Source organism: Sinocyclocheilus grahami, unplaced genomic scaffold (assembly GCF_001515645.1).
Source record: "Sinocyclocheilus grahami isolate Dianchi unplaced genomic scaffold, SAMN03320097.WGS_v1.1 scaffold170.1, whole genome shotgun sequence".
Lineage (NCBI taxonomy): Eukaryota > Metazoa > Chordata > Actinopteri > Cypriniformes > Cyprinidae > Sinocyclocheilus > Sinocyclocheilus grahami.
This window is the reverse complement of record NW_015505349.1, coordinates 967,547-990,292: the sequence shown is the minus strand read 5'-3', so window position 1 is coordinate 990,292 and position 22,746 is coordinate 967,547. Positions and strand designations below refer to the sequence as shown.

The 22,746-nt window shown below is 36.9% G+C and overlaps 1 protein-coding gene across 1 annotated transcript in view; it reads left to right on the top strand.

The window, feature by feature from the left end:
* The first annotated feature begins 488 nt into the window (after nucleotides 1–488).
* Nucleotides 489–22,746, top strand: part of LOC107593414 (rho guanine nucleotide exchange factor 10-like protein) — a 29,416-nt gene continuing 7,158 nt past the window's right edge. The window contains exons 1-22 of the mRNA XM_016283137.1: nucleotides 489–726; nucleotides 915–942; nucleotides 1,285–1,358; nucleotides 2,118–2,186; nucleotides 2,680–2,742; nucleotides 5,072–5,200; nucleotides 6,043–6,176; nucleotides 6,952–7,065; nucleotides 8,135–8,243; nucleotides 8,525–8,628; nucleotides 8,977–9,069; nucleotides 9,715–9,792; nucleotides 10,326–10,505; nucleotides 11,323–11,439; nucleotides 11,525–11,617; nucleotides 13,822–13,992; nucleotides 16,312–16,457; nucleotides 17,775–17,947; nucleotides 19,437–19,552; nucleotides 21,058–21,185; nucleotides 22,195–22,295; nucleotides 22,431–22,578. Coding sequence (XP_016138623.1) covers nucleotides 522–726; nucleotides 915–942; nucleotides 1,285–1,358; nucleotides 2,118–2,186; nucleotides 2,680–2,742; nucleotides 5,072–5,200; nucleotides 6,043–6,176; nucleotides 6,952–7,065; nucleotides 8,135–8,243; nucleotides 8,525–8,628; nucleotides 8,977–9,069; nucleotides 9,715–9,792; nucleotides 10,326–10,505; nucleotides 11,323–11,439; nucleotides 11,525–11,617; nucleotides 13,822–13,992; nucleotides 16,312–16,457; nucleotides 17,775–17,947; nucleotides 19,437–19,552; nucleotides 21,058–21,185; nucleotides 22,195–22,295; nucleotides 22,431–22,578 — 2,573 coding nt within the window. The 5' untranslated portion in view covers nucleotides 489–521. The remainder of the gene's footprint in view (nucleotides 727–914; nucleotides 943–1,284; nucleotides 1,359–2,117; nucleotides 2,187–2,679; nucleotides 2,743–5,071; nucleotides 5,201–6,042; nucleotides 6,177–6,951; nucleotides 7,066–8,134; nucleotides 8,244–8,524; nucleotides 8,629–8,976; nucleotides 9,070–9,714; nucleotides 9,793–10,325; nucleotides 10,506–11,322; nucleotides 11,440–11,524; nucleotides 11,618–13,821; nucleotides 13,993–16,311; nucleotides 16,458–17,774; nucleotides 17,948–19,436; nucleotides 19,553–21,057; nucleotides 21,186–22,194; nucleotides 22,296–22,430; nucleotides 22,579–22,746) is intronic.

The window sequence follows — 22,746 nt, the reverse complement described above, 5'->3', positions numbered from 1 at the left end:
ATCACCTAGCAGTGCACAAACAACCACTTAGAACACCCTAGCAACAATCAGAACATCTTAGCAATCCCATAGCAACGCTTAAACAACACTTAGAACATGCCAGCAACTGCACAGTAATGCTCAAACAACCACTCAGAACAACATAGCAATGCTTAAACAGCCACCCAGAACACCTTAGCAGCTACCTAGCAAACACTCCAAAAAAAAAAAAAACACTCAAAACTCCCTTTCAATCTCTGAACACAACCACATAGTAACACTCAAATAACCACCCAGAACACAGTAGCAACCATAAATATATATACATAGATGCCAGAAGTCGTCTGCCGTATTAGACTAGTCAAAGCTGCTTCATGAACACTCCGTTGTATTGTGTGTCTTCATTCGTAGTTATACGCATGTATGCAATCAGTCCATAGCTTTTTACAGTTCATAGGTTTACAATCACAGGCTGTGCAATTTTGTGGCATCTTGGAAAACTTGTTTTTTACTGTGAGTGATGATGTGTTGACTTTTCCAAGATGGCGGATGCGTCAATGTCTCTGGAGTGGTCAAATGTGGCATCTGAGCATTCAGAGAATACTAATTGTAGCACTGCCACAAATGCACTTTATTGTCAAGCTGTGAAACATGTCGCACACCATAATCAGCAGGCAGTAATCGGAGGGACCCCTGCTGGTCTGGAGGACCAAAATATCCCCACACATCCTCGCACAACATACCCAGGTTGGTCTGCGGTATGTGTTAGTCTAGTCACATAGTTTTTATGTATATTGTATATAAGATCACCTCACTGATTCATGAAACATGGGATAAAACTAATTTTTGCAACTTATTTTGTCCCTGCACCCAAGAATCGGTGATCTGTTTGTTAGAAAATTAAAAATTAAACATACGTTCTGTTCTCCCTGCAGAGATGGTGGCAAGACAATCTCCTGATGGGTAAGAATGTTTGTGTGACAGATTTACACCTTATGTGTTACGCCTCAAACATTTTCCACTTTAACATCTTGATCCTTATTATTCCTACAGGATGTCATTCATAGAGACATCATAAATCTTTATTGGCTTACTGTTTGAGGTGTTTGTCGCCCAAAGGACTCTATTATCCATTGTGTCTTAGCTGAATAGTCTTATGGTTGAATATTTACCTTTTATGTGAACACATTTCCTACTGTATTAGTTATTAAACTACTAGCTCTGGCTCTAGTGACATCTAGTGGGAATGTGATGTGACCATTGCACACAGTGACTGATTTTTTTTGCATTGATGTTTTGTTTTAGGAGTTCCATCTCGGCCGAGCCTCAAGTAGCAGATGAACAAGCAAGCTTTTGGAAAAGAAATAACATTTATGAAGGTATTATACTTATAGAATATCTCTAGTGTTTGTGGTTATAAATTTTGTGAGATGAATCTATTTAAAGCAGTCTACTTGGATTAGATGGACGTCCCAAATTGTGTCACTCCCAGAGTCAAAATACCCAGCCGGCTAGTGACTGACCGTCAGCATTGAAACGTGGTTGAAATAATGCAAGTTCTTGTTTCAATGTTGAAAATATATTGAAACAGTGTTGAAAATGTTGAAAAAAGGCTGACACAAAGTTGTTGAAAAATTCGAACAACATTGAAACAACTTTTAATGGTTGTTGTAAAAAGGTTAACAAAATACTTATAAATCAATTATGAAATTTTCACTTCATAAATGTAAGATGATGATACAACGTTGCAATATCAATGCTGATTCCCAAAATTTGTCACTCCCAGTGTCCAAACACCCAGCCAACTAGTGACTGACCTTTAATGTTGAAATGCGGTTAAAATAATGTCAGTTGTTGTTTCAATGTTGAAACTGTGTTGGAAATGTTGAAACAACGTTTAATGCTAGATGTAGTAAAAAAAGGTTAACTATATTAGATCAATGTTGAAATTTTAAAGAGACATTGTAAATATGTGTTGATACAACATTACAATATCTACATTGATTCAATTAGTAAAACAGAAACAAAGCTCAGCTGTGATTCAACCTTCATCCAGACAAATGTTTGGGAATAAATGCTAGCTGGGAAGGCATTTCAGTGCTTAAATCTGACAAATCTGTTTGAAAATGTATCTCCAGGTTCACATTATGGGCCAGAGTGCCTCTATACAGCTATCCAGAAGTCTCCCCACAAACATGCTCAGACAGGTTGGTGGCTCTGAGAAGGGGCTGTGCCATGCCTTCCTGTAAATCCACATTAATGCACAAATCAGCATGGAAATCAGAGATCTGAAAAATAGCAATGACTAATCCAATCCAGACCCACAGGAATCTCACGGGAAAGAAAACAACACACCCATGCCAAATGTCCACACTTGGTTCAGTCTAATAAATCAGATATTTTGGAGATTTTTCATGAAAATTCTGTTGCAGTCCAGTCGAATAACACAACAAGTGATCGTGCAAACAAAATCATACAATGAATATAAAATCCTTTGTCAATATAATTCATTTTCCTAAATTGTGAAATATGCATTGGAAAAAAATGTATGCATGTTCCAAATACTTAATGTAAACTAACAAAATTACTTGGCATCATTTTGAGAAGTCCTGGTAACGTCAACAATTCAACAGCCATAGTAGAAGTGACTTCAGAGCGGTGTCCCTTGGCTGGTAAACAGTTTGTGCTATGTGTGTGCAGCCCCAGTTCACTCTCAGGAATGGTTCAGTGTGGTTTCAGAGCTCACTCTGCGACTGCATAAAGGTACAATCCCCACTCCCTAGGACAGTTGGAATAGCTGTGCCCTTTTTGTATTTGACTGTGATCATATATATATCTCCTTTTTCTATTACACGGCTCTCTGGAATACTTGATTCTGATTCAGTCCCCACCCTTGGCCATCTGATATTTCCTAATATTCTGTCGCCCATGGCAATACTGTATAATCAGTCTGCTCATACTGGTAACTTATACCGGCTCTACATTCATGTCTCTCGTATCACAGCAGACTTGCTCTCTCTTGCAAGATGCAACTGGCACCTTCTTTTTTCTCAGTTATTGATGGTATTGATCATTACCTCAGAGGATTTACATTTTTAATATTACTGTAATAGTTGCAGTGTTCGTCTTGCTGCTAAGCTGATTGTTTTGTATGTTATAGTGGACCATTTTAATAGCGGAAACTTTAAGATAAAAAACAACTTGAATAAGAATTTTATGTCCAAGTACACTACCGTTCAAAAGTTTGGGGTTGGGGCTGATAATAATTTTGAAAGAAGTCTCTTATGCTCACCATGACGAGCTTATTTGTTTAATAATATTGTATTATTACATAAATACAGTGCAAGCATTAATATTGTGAAATAGAAGTAGAAATTGAAAGATAAATATTTGTAACATTATACATGTCTATGTTGTCAATTTTGATCAATTAAATGCATCCTTGCTAAATAAAAGTATTAATTTCTTTTTAAAAAAAAACGGTAACACTTTACAATAAGGTTCCGTTAGTTAATGTATAAAGTACATTTATTACAGTATTTATTCATCTTTGTTAATGTTAGTTAATGAAAATACAGTCATTCATTGTTAGTTTATGTTAATTCACAGTGCATTAACTAGTGTTAACAAGCACAAACTTTGATTTTAATAATGCATTAATAAATGTTGAAATTAACATTAAGATTAATAAATGCTGCAGAAGTATTGGTCATTCTTAGTTCATGTTAACTAAAGTAGTCAACTAATGTTAACTAATGAACCTTATTGTAAAGTGTTACCAAAAAATCTTACTGACCTCAGATTTTTGAATGGTAGTGTATTTATTTATTTGGTCAGTAGCCGTGTAATAATATGCAGTCTATTTTGGGATAATAACCAGCTGACTGTATGTTATCCCTTACATAGAGCATAGTTAGATCTGTCTTGGTCCCTTTAAACCCTTTGTTGACCAACATTCAGGAATAATTAGCAACCCAGTCAAGTCTTTTTGTTTCAGACTGTTGGAGTATTTTGGCATCATAGTACTGAAGATTTAGGCTATAGATAGATGTATTGTAGTGCACGGGATTGACACTGTAAATACAGGCTCTTGCTGTGCCATGACTAATAACCAGAACTGGTTTCTACATCCACTCCCTGCTTAGATCTTTGTGTCTCAGCGTATAAACATTTACATATGTGCAACATCACACTGACAATCATTGTCATCTACATCCCGGGTTCAATGCAAGTAAAGCTATATCAATAACATCTGAGACATGATGCCAATTATTGCAGAAAATCATTTTGAGCCACACGTTGAGAGATTTCTGTTTCCCCATAGATTATTATAATGTTTCACACATTTTTACACACTGCGAGATAAGAAATGATTTTCTGTGGTAAACAACATGCTACGGTTGCTTAACTTGGGTTTAACCTAGCATATTCCCAGGAAAGTTATTTATATTGTACTCCTTCTCCTAATTAATGTGTTCTCAGAATTTTAAATGATCTCCCTCTGACATCCCAGACAGAAGTCTCGATATATCCTTCAGATATTCAGAGGCCTAAACATTTCACTTTGAGAAATTTTAAGTTCCCATGGGGGAGACTCAGCAGGCGACTTCATTAGGTTAAAAGAGGTTGTCAACAAATCTGTACACACTGTCACAGTACAGACAAGTCTATGTATTGTCAATCTGCCGGTCGTGTAGGAGTATGTTTGTTATTTTGTAGCACTGTTGTCAGAATGCAAGCTCAAATCGAAGTCGAAAGGATTGTAAATGTGCTTTTCTGTGCTAATCAGGGCTGAATTTCTTTGGCACTCAGTTTCTCAACCTGCGCTGAGCTCAATACCTCGCTGAAGCTCTGATGAATGATTATCAAATGATGTTTGCAGTTACTTGTGCTTCAAATTAGATGCTAAACCCAATGTCCAGCCCACTTAAAATAGTATCCTATCCTTTTTCTTTTGTTATTCGTGCTTAGAATATGCTCAAACATCTATCAAACACTTCTATTAGGAGTCTCTTTTTGTTTATGTAATAAAGTGTATTTAGAAGTTTTTGTTGTCGCTATATGAATGACACTCTAGTTCTCTCTCCCCAAGGGAAAGCCGTTCCTGAATCAGATGAAAATTTACCCACTGAACAACTAAAGGAGAACTCCGCTCCTCCAGCTCGCTCGGAGGTCATCTACGATGATGTGCCTTGTGAAAACATCATGCCACCAGATGCAGGTCAGTGTCTGACTATGGGCATCATCTGTCCAGATCAGTAATGTCATCACCCATAGGGAAATTCTCACTTGAGAGCTATTGAAAATCTCAAATGTTTCTTCAAGATAGCAGAAATGGAGAGCATTTTATTTATTTAAAGTTTTTCTCATAATCTCATTACGTTTCTACTCTGTACTCTACCATTGTACTGTGGTAAAATGAAGGAATTTTCTGCATTGATTTTTCATTATTTTGAATTATACATTACACTGTGTCGTGTTTTTAGGGTTGAAGGAAATATCCGTAATCTTAACATAAAAGGTACGGGTAATTTTCTGCCAGGGCATTATCTGTTTTTCTACTGATTAGATGACCGATGTAGAGTTTCAAAAATGTTCCGAACAGTGAATAGATTTGCCAAGATATCAATGTTTACAACCGAGAATCAGATTTCAAACATTTCCATTACCAAAGTCAAACTATCTGGCCTGTTATATCTGCATTAAAAAATTTACCTGAATGCTCTAAAGAAGGTGAGCCTGAGGAAGGTAGCCAGCCTGGGCCATTGAACAGGGTAGTTGAACCCACTAGGGGCATCCATGAGTTATGAGGAGGCCATGAGAAAAAAATGCAGATGGTAATAAAGTGCAAACTCCAAGCAATAAAATTTCCCTTGAGCAATAATTCTACAAGAAGTACATTCACATTGCAGGCAAAGATTTATTTTCACCCTGTAGTAACTTGGTGTTGTAACTAAGCCTTTACCAACCAACTCACCTATGTTTCCGGTTTAGATGTATCTTGACTCAGGACATTTTATACTTCCTCCTACCTCATACTATTTTTTCTTGATTATTTTTCAGAGGATGATGTGATCTATGAGGAGGTGCAGAGGTCTGGCGAGCCCGGGCTGATAGACAACGGCTGGGGCTCCAGTGAGTTTGAGAGTTACGATGAGCAGTCAGACAGCGAGACCAAGCAGCCCACTCGCAATAAGGTACAAATCCACTGCCCATTTATTATCAACACTTGAGATAAATGAGATGATGTGCATTGTTGAAGGGTGGTAGTATACAATGACTAACAAAAGTCAAAAGCAATGCTGCCAGCGTTAGCTCAGCCGGTGGTGTGTGTTTAGAGGTAGGGCTACTGATTTGTGTGACCAGTGGCAGATGGTTTGAAACCTGTTTGAAAACAATCATTATTTATGCTTATTCTGTTCAGTGATGCTAGTAGAGCAGAAATTACACACTTCAACTTTAAAAAAGGAAAGGATTTTTTTGGCACTCGGTTTCTTTCAGTTCTCCTTCCTTGCTGGGTTTACCCTGTTCCTGTTCTTAGTTAATGTCTGTTGATGCATGCCCGAGAGGTCTTAATCCGCAGATGTTGCATGTCATGCATGAAAACAGGTACAGAAAGCTTTAACTAGACTAACCAGACTTGGCCTTATGCAGTCTGAACTTGGGTACTTCTGTTTAAGGAAGAATTTGTGAGTAGTAGAGCAGTTTAAGTGTGATATTTTAGTACAGTGATCCGAGACAGACAATTTCTGAGGCTAAATCTCTGGTCTTCTTCACGCTGTTATGTCTGTCTTCAGTTCCCACTGTTGTTGGCCTTGATGTTATCGCTGTCTGCCTGTGTTTGTCACACTCTCAATCTCATTATTTTCCTCCTTCTCCCCTCTTTATTGCCATCTTTCTTTATGTACTGATATATTTCAACCCCCCCCCCCCGTACTGCCCGTGGACATGGCTTTGTGGTAATGGATATAGATTTCCCCAGACGTACGACGTCTGAAGCAACGCTGCGTGCAGACCAGGCGTGAGCTAGCCATGCGGTTAGGGTCTCGAGATGTCGGCCAACTCAAACAAAACTATGACCTTAAGGTACATTTATACAGTGGTGGGTGTATGGTAATCACTGATTCTTGAGACATGGGACAAAACGTCAACTTATGAATGACCGTGCTTATATTTTCTGTCATAACTATAATATGTCTACTCCATAAAGTAGTTGTTTTGGATTTTTATAGAATTTTAAGTTTCTCCTATTAGTAGTTAGTAACAACAGACAAACAAAATGGTTCTTGCATTTAAATAGATGTGTGGTATTCAGTAATAATTCTAAATATATTGTATTTTTTTAAAGAAATACTTTTATTTAGCAGGGATGAAATAAACTGATCAAAAGTGACAGAAAACGTTTGTAACATTCTAAATGTCCTTACTTTTTTTGAATAAATGAGCTTTCTATTCATCACAGAATCCTGAAAAAATGCATTATGGATTCCATAAAAATATTAAGCTGCAAAGCTGTTTTCAGCATTGATAATAAAAATTAATATTTCCTGAGCACCAAATCAGTATATTAGAATGATTTCTGAAAGATCGTGTGACACTGAAGACTGGAGTAATGGATGCTGAAAATTCAGTTTTGCCATTACAGGAATAAATTGCATTTTAAAATATGTTAAAATAGAAAAAAGTTATTTTAACTTGTAATAATATTTCAGTTTGATTGTATTTTTAATTTTGAGAGTGGATGAAAATGACAAGGAAAAATGCACTTGGAAGAAGCATTAACGGAGCTCTGCAGCGTGTTTTGTCTCAGTTTTAAGGATCAGTGTTATATTACACATTAGAATAAATCTAGATTTTGTAGATTTAGTTGCAATTTCAACTGTTCACCAAAATTCATATACAGCTACTAGTTATAGTAGTTCCATCAGGCTAATCATTGAACAATTTTTTTTTTTTTTGTACAACGAAAATGAAACTGTGTGAATTCCACTGAGTGTTGCAACTGAGCAGAGAGAGACCTTGAGGGTTTGTCCTGGTGCTGCTGAACACACTGATCCACAAACAGGAATTTATCTCTTCTCTTTTAGTTTTGCTGATTCATTTTGTTCCTTGCTGTCATCTTATGCACTTAACCAGTCTCTCTTTCCTCCCGTAGGTTCAACAGCTCATGAAAGCAGCTAGGAATGGCACGAAAGATGGACTGGAAAAGACCAAAATAGCCATGATGCGTAAAGTGTCCTTCCTGAGTAAAAAAGACTGCACAGGTTTGACTTTTTGACTCTCATTTCCTCTTGTTAGTTTCTGGTGGTTTTTTTTCTAACACCTGGTAGGTTACAGTACAGAAACAATACTAGAGACTAGATGCCTCTTTGAAAGTTTTGAATGTTTAAATTATTCTGAGATAGCAAGTGGCATGAATTATTACAGAGCTACAGAATAGTGTTTACCTAGAGGGAGAAGTGAGCCGAGATGGAAGGTATTGGAATAGTATGTGATGCCAGTGGGAAAGAGGAGTTTAACTGTGCTTTTGACTTTCAATGTGCAGATGACATAGAGGAAGATTCTGGATATCTGGATGTGACTGTATCTGAACTCAAACATCCACCACCTCAACTTTCTCCAATGCCAGAAGGGCTCAGTAGCCAACAGGTGCGTGTTTCTATGTACTTATGCGTGAATCGGCCTGCATTACTGTCAGTATCATACTTGCCCTTCTCATTTATGACATATTTACATGAACCACCTTAAAAATATTTGTGATCAGTAAGATTTTTTTTCATTTTTGAAAGATATTAACACCTTTATTACTCAAGGATTCATTAAATTGATCAAAAGTGGCATTGTTACAAAAAAATCTATTTCAAATAAATGGTGCTCTTCAGTTTTAAAACTTTCTATTCATCAAAGAATCCTGAAAAAAAATATACAGTATATGGGTTTTTCGCAAAAATATTAAGCAGCAAAGTTGTTTTCAACATTGATAATAATAATAACGAGGAAGATTCTGGATATCTGGATGTGACTGTATCTGAACTCAAACATCCACCACCTCAACTTTCTCCAATGCCAGAAGGGCTCAGTAGCCAACAGGTGCGTGTTTCTATGTACTTATGCGTGAATCGGCCTGCATTACTGTCAGTATCATACTTGCCCTTCTCATTTATGACATATTTACATGAACCACCTTAAAAATATTTGTGATCAGTAAGATTTTTTTTCATTTTTGAAAGATATTAACACCTTTATTACTCAAGGATTCATTAAATTGATCAAAAGTGGCATTGTTACAAAAAATCTATTTCAAATAAATGGTGCTCTTCAGTTTTAAAACTTTCTATTCATCAAAGAATCCTGAAAAAAAATATACGGTATATGGGTTTTTCGCAAAAATATTAAGCAGCAAAGTTGTTTTCAACATTGATAATAATAATAATAAGAAATGTTTCTCGAGCACCAAATCAGTGTGTTAGAATGATTTCTGAAGGATCATGTGATACTGATGACTGAAGTAATGGCTTTGCCATCACATGAATAAATGACTTTTAAAAATATATTAAAATAGAAAACAGCTATGTTAAATTGTATTTATATTTCACTGTATTACTGTTTTTGCTGTATTTTACTGTATTTTTACTGCTGCCTTGGTAAGCATAGGAGCATATTAAGCTGCTGGTTTGCTGTCAGTTAACCTAATTGAATTCAAATTCCTACTTTGCATTATTTTGAATGTCACAGGTTGTCAGGCGTCACATTCTTGGCTCTATCATCCAGAGTGAAAGAAGCTACTTAGACTCACTCAAGAGGATCCTGCTGGTCAGTGACACAATCATGACATTACATATGACTTTATTACTAAAAAAGGATTCTGAATTATCACTTTTCTAATAATGCAAGAAACAGAAATATTCCTAAATTTTCTTAATGAAGTGTAAAGGAGAGCAAAAGTAGAAATAAAGCACAAGGGGGAAAATATACCCTGTTAAAAAAATTGCCTAAAGTGTTTTGCTGGTCTTAAACAGTTTAAGCTGGTTAGCCAGCTGGTCCGCCAGCCTGAGCAGCTGACAAGTGCGCAAAACTCCTCTAAAACCATTCAAACAGACCATCCTAACCTTCTTGGACAGGGTGGTTTGCACTTTTTTCAGCAGGGTAAAGTCAAAAACAAAATATATTCCTACACCCTTATCTTATTGTGCTGATTAAGCTGGAAGATTCATTAATTCTATATTGTATTATTTTAAACTGACAAAAACAGATGTGAATATGTTAATTAAATCAACAGAGAGATAAAACCAAGCTGAACAATCTGACCAGACTCACTCATACCTACCACCTGAATTATATTTTAGGAATATAAGAAGCCTTTGATGGAGGCGGAGCCGCGGATCCTGAGCTTGAAGAAGATCCAGCCTGTTTTTTATAGGCTGAAGGAGATCCTGCAGTGTCACTCCATGTTTCAGATTGCTCTGGCCTCCCGTGTAGCAGAATGGGATAATACTGAGAAAATCGGAGACCTTTTTGTTGCTTCAGTACGTCTCCTGTTGTTCTACTAAAATGTTCAAATTGTGGTGTGTTTCACAGTTTTTGGTTTTTATGTTCATTGATTTTTAATTTTTTGCTTTGGTTGCAAAAAGCTTAAGATTTCATTGCTTTGCCTCTCATTTTTTCACACTTGTTTTTGATTTAAAACACTGCACAGTTGCATAGCATTGATCCAGCTGATTTGTATGGCCACATATATAACCTTCACATTAAGATGAAGATTTTTGCATGAATAAGGGTTGTCAGATCTGCTTATTAGAGTCAGTTGTACTTTGTAATTCTCTGTATTTATACCCTACCATGACTCACTTTCTTTTGTTTCTGTGATGAGGGATCTTTGCAGATGGAAAAACGGGACATCCTATAGTCAGCAGTTCTATTTAAAGTGTGCTAATTTCCTCTGCATCATGCAGACTGTGCTCTGCAGCTGAGAACATAATGTTTAAGACAGTTTGATCAGTAAATGCTAAACAATCTTACAACTAGTCACTCCATATTGACAGAAAAATAAATACAAATGCAAGCGAAGTACACTCAAAAAAAAAAAAAGGTACAAAACTCTTACCTGAGTGGTACCATTTCAAAATAGTAATATCTTTAAAGTACTAGTATGTACAATTTATGGATAAATAAGGTATAAAGATGTACCTTTTAACTGCCCCAGTGACAGCTTTGTACCGTTTTTTCCTGGGAGTGTACAGATTACAAAGCGTTAAGTCTTGAAGTACATGGATCTTCTGTTATGTCTGAACTGTGGATTGTTATGTCTGCCACTAAGCTGATCGTTGTTTTCATCTCCTCTAGTTTTCCAAGTCAATGGTGCTAGATGTGTATAGCGACTATGTCAACAACTTCACCAATGCTATGGGTCTTATCAAGAAAGCTTGTATGTCCAAGCCAGCATTCCTGGAGTTTCTCAAGGTGAACTTCTCAACATGCTAAAAATCTAGTTCCATTCTAGTTCCCTGTCATTTCCGACCTGTTTTTGTGTTCTTCTGGGCTGCAGAAAAAGCAGGCTGCCAGTACAGACAGAATCACTCTTTATGGCCTCATGGTCAAACCAATTCAGCGCTTTCCTCAGTTCATACTCCTACTGCAGGTTAGTACTCTGAAAGCTCCAAACACACACACATGTTGGTTTTGGGGGTTTACAGGCACTCTCCATAGGCATAAAGGTTTTTAAACTGTACAAACTATTTTCTATCGCCCTACACCAACCCTATACCTAAACCTACCCCTCACAAGAAACTTTGTGCATTTTTAGATTTTCAAAAAAACACCATTTAGTATGTTTTTTTTAAAGGGGTCCTATTATACTCTTTTACAAAGTCTTGAATTTGTTTTGGGGGTGAACTAGAACATGCTCTCATGCTTGGTGGTTCGAAAAAAGCATTATTTTTCACACAATTTACATTATTAAAATACCTTTCTCCCCAACCTGGCACAAACGGCTTTGATTAGTTCCGGCTTTGATGAAGGTCCGCCTTCCGAAAAACCAAATGTGTTGTGATTGGTTAGCTGTCCCTGTGTGTTGTGATTGGCGAACAGCTTAGACGGTGTTTCAGTACTGCAACGCCCCTTGCTCTGTCTTTCAACAAAAGCTTTTTGGCGAATCCGGCACTGTACTCCCTCGTGTTGTGGAAGCTGTCCTCAGTAAAATGCGCAGCACACAATAGAAAATTGGGGTTATAATGCTCAGGAACAGAGTTAAAAAATAAATTGCAACCACTGTTTCCTGACATCATCCGCTTTCGGAAGCCCAATCAAAGACGTTTGTGCACGGAGGTGAAAAAAACAGCGTTTCAGGCGGTCGCACACCGGACGAGAAGAGCAGCGTCGCGCCACGTTTTTAAAATTCAAATACATTATTTTTTGTGAGTGTAGGCACACTGGCGGCGCCTTTCGGCTTCTGTCCGCAGCGCCCAGCTACGTCGTGTTGTACTTGTAAGAATTGTTCTAGACATGCCGAAGATTTTACGCTACAGCACAGTAGCTCTTCTTCTTCGTTTTCTCTGATGCACTAACTCTGTAGCAGCACTTCTTCTTCATTGTCTCGTCTGATGCACTCACTCAACCAAGCGTTCTAACCATGACCTCGCCCCTCCCCACCCCCCAACCATTCGAATTTCTGTAAGCGGGAATTATTTTTAATGATATTCTAATGAGCCGCTTTGTGATATCACAAAGCCCGGAAACCAACGCTGTAGTCCAAACGAGCCGTTTGTTGTAGTTCTTGAAAAGGGATTTTTAAAAAACGAAATATCTCCCTTTGGAATGGACTTTGAGATTTGTAAATTTCTAGATCTTTTTTATGCCCAAACATACACATTACACACTGACTAAAATGAAAAAAGTGAAAAAGCATAATAGTACCAATTTAAGCCTTTTGAGTTATGGGGACACAGGTAGTGTCCTCATAAACCACCTTCATATTGTAATACCTGTGTCATACCCATGTCATTATACAAATTTGTGTCCTCATAAACCACCCAAACCAGTGCACACACACACACACAAAGCTAAAGATGATTGACAAATAAGAAGTTACATTTCATAATGGTGGAATTTCCTCAGACTGTTACACATGGGAAAATGAAAGACAGAGTGCTAGTGAAGCACATTAAATGTGTGCTTCCTATCAAAACCATGATGTGATACTGTGCAGATAATGCTTAAACATGTAAAACTTAACCCTGAGGAAATCCCTTGTGTATGCCGATTACTTATTTTTTGTCATTAGATCATTCTTACAGTGTATTCAATGAATTCATTTGCATGTAATTTCTGGGGTGCTGAGGCTTTTACCGCAGGCTGTTTCTCAGGGACATTTGAGTTCATAAAGAGTGTGTTACTTGGGTGTACTATAGCTTGGTTGTTTAAAATGTGTATAAGGCTACAGTTGAAAATGAGCTGAAATAGCTAAACTGGAGCGACTACAGAAAGGCATTGAAATAGCATTAACAACCCTCTGACATACGTCCAAGTAAAACAGGATATTCACTGAGGGTGGGACTCAATTTTATAAAGTAAATAGAGTCAGTTTTAATTTAATGCACACTACTGCCTGTAAATGTTAACTGAATAAAGTAAAATTCTAAACTGGTAACTGGATTGTTATACGTGTATATCCCACAATTCATGAATTATTGTGGCTTTGAGCATGCCACTTAACATCATTTGCTTGCGTGGGACGGTCTTTGCAATAAGTGTATTGTAGGTCACTTTGCATGGAAGCATTGGCTAAATGACAAATTAGGTAGTAATTACTGAATAAATGCAGACATATCTGTCTGTGTTCCACAGGACATGCTGAAAAACACCCCTGTGGGGCATCAGGATAGGCTGCCGCTGCAGCTGGCCCTCACTGAGCTTGAGACTCTCGCCGAGAAGCTGAACGAGCAGAAACGGCTGGCCGAGCAGCTCGCTGAAATCCAACAGCTCACTCGTAGCGTCAGTGACCGTAACCTCAGTAAGGTCAGAGACCACCACACTACAAACACACACGGGACACTTCAAAGCATTACCAACCCAACAACACAATGATTTGGCTTTACAAGATAATTTGGCAAGTAGTGAGAAAGGACATGAGCTGTCAGTGTGATCAAACTGCTATCTTCCACATTTCCTCTTTACAGAAATAGCTTTGACAAAGATGTTTCCTTGCAAGGGTGGCGGGTTGTCAGTGAAATTTATTTTAGTAGCAGCTATTAACGACCACATTATATCAAAATGTTTGTGTTTTTTGGCTTTAATTTCATATCTATTAGCTTTGAGGTAGTCTATCTACTTGCACAAGGGACCCCCTTCCTAAAATACTGTATAAAGGCAACTATATATTTTTTTATATATGAAGGCCCTTTTTCTATACTGTGTGAAAATAGCAATTGTGAAATGATCAAGACAATATATTGTTTATATTGTCATGTACTGTCAAGCCAGAAGAAGTTATTAAAAGATTATCTGTTTATTATTTACTTCATATTGAGTTAACAGAACATTTTTGTGTATTTCTTTCTAGCCACTAGAAAATAATGTTTAAATATAAACTAGAAAGCAAACATTTTTCAATTGAAATTAATTTGGATTGTATTTACATACATGTTGTTTGCCAAAAAAATTTGCTTTTATCCTGTCATACTGTATAAAATATACCGTCATTTTAATGAATGCCAAAATAAGTTTTTAAAATATTATCTGAAAATAATTTATTATCTGAAAATTATTTACTTTGTATTGAGTTAACTACGTATTGTTTTGCATATTTCTTTCTACCCACTATTAATGAGATGTTAAATTATAAACCTGAAGACAAACATTTTCAATTCAAACTTGTGTGGTTTTTATATAGATAAAAATTTAAATGGAAAGCAGAATGAAAAACCAGTAATGTCAAATGTAATAAATTTTCACTTTATTTAAAAATGAGTTTTTGCACTTTTCCCCCTCTGAAATCCTCCCACTTGTGTGACACAAGGAGTTCCCAGATGGTTTAAATGATCTTTTAGCAGATATACACACTTAAAATTAAACTCGGAGTGTCATTATAGGTAAATTAACTAGAATTTGTTTAGTAATTTCAGAAGGTTCAAGATCTGATGAATAGAAGCTTCTATTGAGGAGAAAAAATAAATATGATTTCATTTTATATTCAGTTTGTGTTTATTTATTTTTTTGCATTTTAATTAAGCTAGACTGATTTTATATATTAATATTAGTTATATTAATGATAATATATTAAAGGGGTGGTTGATTATGATTTCACTTTTTTAACTTTAGTTAGTGTGTGATATTGCTGTTAGAGCATAAACAACGTCTGCAAAGTTACGACACTCAAAGTTCAATGCAAAGGGAGATATTTTCTTTTAAAGAAATCGCTGTTTAAGGACTACAAAAAAGGCTGGTAGGTGACTACAATGAGCTTCTTTCCGGGTTTGTGACCTCACTAACCCTGTTGTTTACATAAACCCTGCCCCCTGGAACATGCAACTACCCGTAATGGTAAGGGGGCGTGACGTTTCTGGACAACGTGCACTAGGCGGTTAGCGAATCACAACGCACTGGGCCTGATCGTGTATTTCTGAGGGAGGGGCTTCATAGAACCAGGAACTCAACAGACTGGTTTGACAAGAATGGAAAGAGCGGTTTAGAATAAAGGTAAAATATCTGAAAATAACGTGTGTTTTAAAAAACCAAGCATGAACAGGTTACACTGCACCCTATAAACACAATCAATATAAACACAAGCAAGCCTTCGAAAAAAAGCTGATCAACCACCCCTTTTAATTTAGATCATTTTAATTCATCTTGTGACCCCTAGTGGGCCCCTGCCTCCTGGTTAAGAACCACTGCACAAGAGCGTTCCCACTTCCCTCAGCAGCTGCAATGCACACATACAGTATATTAGAATCAGAATGAGCTTTATTGCCAGGTATGTTTACACATACGAGGAATTTGTTTTTGTGACAGAAGCTTCCACAGTGTAACAGAATGTCAGTGACAGAACAAAAAAACACAGATAATAAATATTATCTCACCTTCATATGCAAATAACCAGTTTTTGAATCCCCAAATGTTACATCACTCTTACCTTTGTAGATTTGTTCAACTGCGCAAGTGTTTCGTTCAAGGATGTTAGAGTTAGGAATTAAATTAAGATGATGAAGATCAATTAAAAGACATTACTTCAAAGCCAAGAGTCTAAAATGAAGAGCACAGACATACAGGTGAAGCAAGTATTCTCTCATGGTGTGGATGTATTCATTTACTTTGTAAAACTGTATTTTTTTATAACAGCAACTGAACTCGGATCAGAAGCAGTTGATTCTGTCTGAGACACTGATTGAGACCGTCTATGGCGAGAAGGGTCAAGTCCTCAAGTCTAAGGAGCGAAAAGTCTTCCTCCTGAATGACATGCTCATCTGTGCAAACATCAATGTGAAGTAAGCAGTCCTCTTCACACGTGCACATCACAACTCTGTCCTGTCTTTCATGAGAGAGGTTTAAGCTCATTGCATTATAATTAATGAAGGTGTTCACCCAAAAATTACATTTTGGCATCATTTACTCACCCTCATTCAAAGTTTTTCGAGTTTAGTAAAATGTTCATGCTGCTTTTATGTAATGAAAGTACCTGGTGACCTAGAGCTGTCAAGCTTAGAAAATGATGACAAAAGGCACAATAAAAGTAGTTCATGTGACTCATATCCTATATTCCAAGTCATCTAAAGCCGTCTGATTGCTTTGTGTTGAGGAAAAGACAAATTGAAGTTGTTTTTCACTGATAATGTCCTCCTCTGACACATCTTTCAAATTTCATTCATGTTCATATCCAGCGTGTCAAAACATGTCACATCAGGTTTGACATAATTTCATGTCATTGGTTCTCTGTTGGTTTCGTAACAGATTTCAAATGGCAGATGCTTATGTGCGTGTTTAAATTGCACAAATGAGGTTTGGTGGGGCGAGTGAGAATTTTCTGTGAATAATCTTAAATTAAATGCTGTCATATGGCTTCAGATGACTTGTTATATATAGTGCATGAGTCATATGATCTACTTTTATGGTACTTTAATGTCATCTTTGGGGGTCACCATTTACTTTCATTGTATGGAAAAGAGCAGCGCAAACATCCTGCCTAAACTTTCCTTTTGTGTTTAACAGAAGAATGAAAGTCATAAGAGTTTGGAATGATATGACTGTGAGTAAATGATGACAGACCATTCATTTCTGGTTTAATTAGTATTAAGTAATAAATGAATACAGTTAATTGCAGAAAATTAGAATTCAGTTACTTGCTCATAATTTATGAATTAAGGCCATCTCCATTTTAACTCCCTCTCAACTGACACATAGATACACTGAAACGGGCATTGATAACATCTTTGAGGAGCCAAGGTAACATTCTCACATCTGCCAGGTTTTTTCATTAATGACCACTGGGTCATGCTGTTTTCAAAGACTTCGGATCAGAATGATTTTACACTGTCTTCAAAGTTCTGCTGCATTCTTCAATCTCATCGCACCTTTCTCAATGTAGATCATGCATAACAGAGGAATACATGAATAATAATTTCCTGAAATCACAGTAGGGGGTGTGAGACTCTCTGGGAATCTTTCTGATCACAAAGCTCTAATTGACTGTCTGATTTCAGGATCGCCGTCACTATCGTTCAGACGTTCTCTGATCATGTATTATTTGTAATTGTGAGTTGGACTTTGTTGTGCAATCTTAAAGTAATTATTTTGTGTTTAATCAGGGGCCCTCCAGATATCAGCAGCCTAGTCCCTATTGGTCCAAAATACGCAGTTAAGTGGAGTGCCCCCCTGCTGCAAGTACAAGTGGTGGAGGTGGGCCAAGAGACCCCCCAGCGTAAAGACAGCATCTACCAGCAGAGTGGAAGCAAGCGCCTGAGCTCCACCAACTCTCAAGGTTGGCATTTTTAAAGAGCACTCCTTTCATGTGGTTAGAGGAGCATGGAAAAAAAAATTAAATAATGAACTTGGTTTTTTGATGTAGTTGGTAAAGCTGGATCATATAGAATAGAAAACCAATTTTAAATTGTAAATTATATTTTCAAATATTACTGTTTTTATTGTATTTTTAAATAAATTCAGCCTTATATATATATATATATATATATATATACTGTATATATATATACACACACACACACACACATTTTAATATTTTAAAGTTTAAATTCTTAATATTTTTTATAATTTTATTTCCATTTTAAAAATCAAAAGGATTCATCATTGTATTACTTTTAAAGGGGTCATATGATGCGATTTCAATTTTTCCTTTCTCTTTGGAGTGTTACAAGCTCTTGGTGCATAAAGAAGATCTGTAAAGTTGCAAAGACTAAAGTCTCAAATCCAAAGAGATATTCTTAATAAAAGTTAAGAGTCAGCCACACCTACCTAAAACGACTCGTTCTAACATGCCCCCACGTCTACATCACTATGTGGGAAGATTTGCATAACGCCGCCCAAATGTTCACGCAAAGAAGGAAGTCGTAACTTTTATTCTCGCTGTAGTATTGTTGCCGCCGCCGCCATGACGTGAAGCATAAACACATTTCAGTACACCAAATACACAAAATAATGTTCTTTTTAGCAACGTCATATGACCCCTTTAAGAAATTTTATTTATATTAACAATATTATTATTTTTACCTACATGTTGTAATATAATCAACCTATCAGAATTGACACTGAATGCTTCTTGGTTCAAGTTGAACATGATTGGATGTGGTGGCTCAAACTAATGACTTTTTCTGTGTTTCATTAAAAGAACTGGCTCATAAGAATCATTTATGAATTGTAAAAGAATGGAAATTAATTAACTGGAGTACACTAGTTCCATTATTTGTATTATAGTGGAGCAGGAAACGCTTTCAAATAGTATTAATATTCAATGTCTTTATAAATTATTGCATGGATTTTTACTGTTCTCTAACACTGGTAAACACAAGAAATTCTAATTTCCCCACAGTTATGACAGCTTTACCTTTAACAAATTACTGTCTCTGAGCTAATATCAGTGTGCAGTCCTCCTGCTGCATTCATCTTAGGTTTCCTCAGGGCTCAATGTTAAACCCAGCTCATACTCTCCAGCAGGGGAAATATACACTAACAGTCAGAGGACACAACAGAGGGTCTAATACCAGGATAAGATGAACCAAAAGTCCTTGGGTTACTTTTTTCCTTCTTTTCTTACATCAGAAATTTCAACCTCTTCTCAACATCTTTCCAGCTGTGTTTGAGCTTTCAGCCTGATGCAAATACTGCACAGAATTACAATGTTAGTTGAGCGCAGCCGTTCCATTGCTAGAGTTTGCTGGGGGCATATCATTTCAGTCCCAAAAGATTTAATGTGAATATAATTACTGATTATCATGGAAATGTTATTTGTTCAGGAAAGCTGTTTCTGGGACCACCACGGCTGTATCAGGGTCTGCAGGAGTTACAGCATGATCTTTCTGTGGTGGAGGAAGTCACATTGTTGGTGGGCACCCTGCAGGGATCCTACCAGGTAAAATCCTTAATCATCCGCAACGTTGCACACCTGATCAATATCCGACTGCCAGTGAATAATTCCATTCCTAATTTCCTATTAGGGATGAGCAAAACTATATATTTTCATAGTAGAATAGTCTGAACAACTAGGGATAATTCATCCTAAAATGAAAAATTCTCACTCGCGCTTGTTATGCATATCATTTGTGAAAAACAAAAAAAGATGTGAGAAAAGAGCAACAAAATACTTTTCTCAAAAAAGTCAATTTAAAAGTAAACAGAATTTCATTTTTGGGTGAACTATCCCTTTAAGGGAGCCCTTAGGCTGCTTTAGAGATGTTTCCACCAGACACCATTCAGATGTTACTGAAGGATTGTTCAAATAGAGGCATAGTTACAAAAAAAACATTGTTTGAATCATGACATGAGAGTATATTTCATAAATAATAATTTATAGTTTCAGATTTGTATTTATAATTTCAGAATTTCATTCATTTTGTATTTAAAACATTCATTTTGTGACAATTTCTGCAAATGTTTATTTTGACTAGCTTTGCTAGTATAGGATAGGATCATTCACAGCCCTGCTTTCATTAACAAAAAATTTTATATTTAACATTTGACATTATTAAATATAAGTCCACTCTGACCAAGATCCAAGTGTTGCTGACAGCTATTTTAAATATATACGCTAAACATCTGCAACCTTTTATTGCACAAATCTTGTTCACACAAAAACTGGATTATGCATACTAACAGAAACATTGCTCACAGCAGGCGATTTGAAGTCCGACAGTAATTGTCTTGAAATGTGTTGTTGAAGACAGTGGATTTGTAACAAAAGCTCTGCTATGATGGCTGTAGCAGCGGCGCTTTCAAGGGGATGAATTTTGAGATGCAACTTCTCTGAGAGAGTTTACCGCGCTGACAGTTTAGCAGCACGCTGTCAGCATGCTAACACTCTCCACATGAACTTTCCTCTGTAAATCCATTCCTTTTAAAGCACACCTGCTAAAAATATTGAAACCAAAACAAAAAATTTGGAGAAAAGCTGGTCAACCTCACTGATCGACTAGTCAACCCATTTGTAGTCTCTGTAGTGTGCAACAGTCAACTGCATTCGTTTTCTCCATGGGGAAATTGATTCTTAACAACAATAGGTGAACAGTCTTGTACTGTTGTCTTTTTGTCCGATTTTCAGATATTTTTTTTACTTCAAATCAAAGTTTGTGATGTTGTTTCACCTCATAGCTGGTGGGTTTGGTTCATGGCTTATAATGTTTTAACAAAGCCTTTTTAAAATCCCTGTGGAAAAATGAGTGGAAAAAATACTTCTGGAACCAGTGTTGCTGAAAAACCGGGCAGGCACTAATGCACTCTATTGTGTCACTTTCTCGCTCTTTAACCTCTCCTTGCGCTAATTATGTTGCAAATGTCAAAAAGCGGGGTGCTAAGTGTGGTAACCGGTTCTTAGTCAGTCTGACAGCTGTCTCCTGTAAATGTGACTGTGTACGTGTACAGAATCTCAACACTACGGTGGGGCAGGACTGGTGCATGGCTCTTCAGAGGCTCATCCGCATCAAAGAGGATGAGATCCAGTGTGCCAACAAGTGTCGTCTACGGCTGATGATTCCTGGGAAGCCTGACAAGTGAGTGCCGACTACCCACTAATGCCAGTGGGCACAGGTTACACAAAATAGAGCTGTGCATTGAATTCCCCTCAAATGTGGGTGGATGTGACAGTTACACTGACTGAAACATATTCATCCATTTCATCACACTTGTACCAGAAGGATTTAGATTTCTTGGATTTGTCTTGGACCGGCTCAGTCCCCAGAGCCACAAGACTTTTGCTGATCTTTTGGAGGTTTAAACACAGGCTGAACAGCTTTTAAGATTCAAGCTTTTCTTAAAATCTAATGGACCATTATGGTTTAAGGCAGGGGTCTTCAACCTTTTTCAGGCCAAAGACCCCCTTGGTGGATAATGAGACCGAGCATGGACACCCGGTTACATACAGCCTTTAAAATGTTTAAAATTATTACTATTAACATTGATAATAAGTATTTTGAGCACCAAATCAGCATATTAGAGTGATTTCTGAAGAATCATGGGACACTGAAGGCTGGAGTAATGGATGATGAAAATTCAGCTTTGTCATCACAGGAATGAATTACATTTTAAAATATATTACAATAGAAAAATTATGTTAAATTACAATAATATGTCAGTTTTATAGTTTTTACTGAATTTTTATTTCAATAAATGCAGCATAAAACAAAGACTATAAACAATAAAAGCTTTTGTTGAAATCAACTCATTATTGTTTAGTGCATATTTTCCTTTTTTCAAAATAATTATTTTGAGATCAAACCGTAATTGTCAGACCCCCTGCCGTACTACTGTGGACCCCCTGTTGAAGACCCTTGCATTAAGCTGAATTGTGTTTTTTGTTGTTGCCGTGTACTTTTTTCCTTTTAGCAGGCACAAATTATTTTGACTCTTGGCACAAATAGAGCTGTACATACTCATTTTAGTCATGCGTGGAACTGAAAGAGGCTTTGTTTCACTTGAATTTTGATTGTGTTGAATCCCTCTAGGATTTTCACATTTTGTGCGTGTGTGTGTGTGTGTGTGTGTGCATACATCCCTTGACAGGTCTGGCCGTCCAGTCAGTTTCACTGTGGTCTTCAGTACGCCCAGTCCAATTAGTAAAATCTCCTGGGTCAATCGCCTGCATCTGGCCAAAATTGCCCTGAGTAAGTGTGGCATCTCTGGCTTGAGTAACATATTGTTGACATGAATCTTTCACTTATTATTTTCTTGTGTGTAAAAAGCTTTGAGTTTAAGTGACAGTATTGTGACTCTGGCTAAGCTTATTACCGTTTGTGTAGGAGATGAAAACTTGCCTGGCTGGGTGTGTGTAGAGGATGATGAAAAGACTAAGCCTCCATTCTGGTGCCCATTACTGGCCTGCCAATTGCCTGTGTTTACCCCAAAAATGCAAGATCTGAAGGTAAGTGATAGACAACCAACCAATTTGTATTTGTGTAAACTTAAGAAAGAACACTATTCAGCTACACACAGAAGTCATTTTATGTCATTTTTTATGTTTTACCAAAAACAACTGAAAAATGAAAGTTCTGTTTTCATTATAAGTGAATTGTGAGTGGTTAAATATAAGCCTGACTTGTTGTGCAGAAACATTTG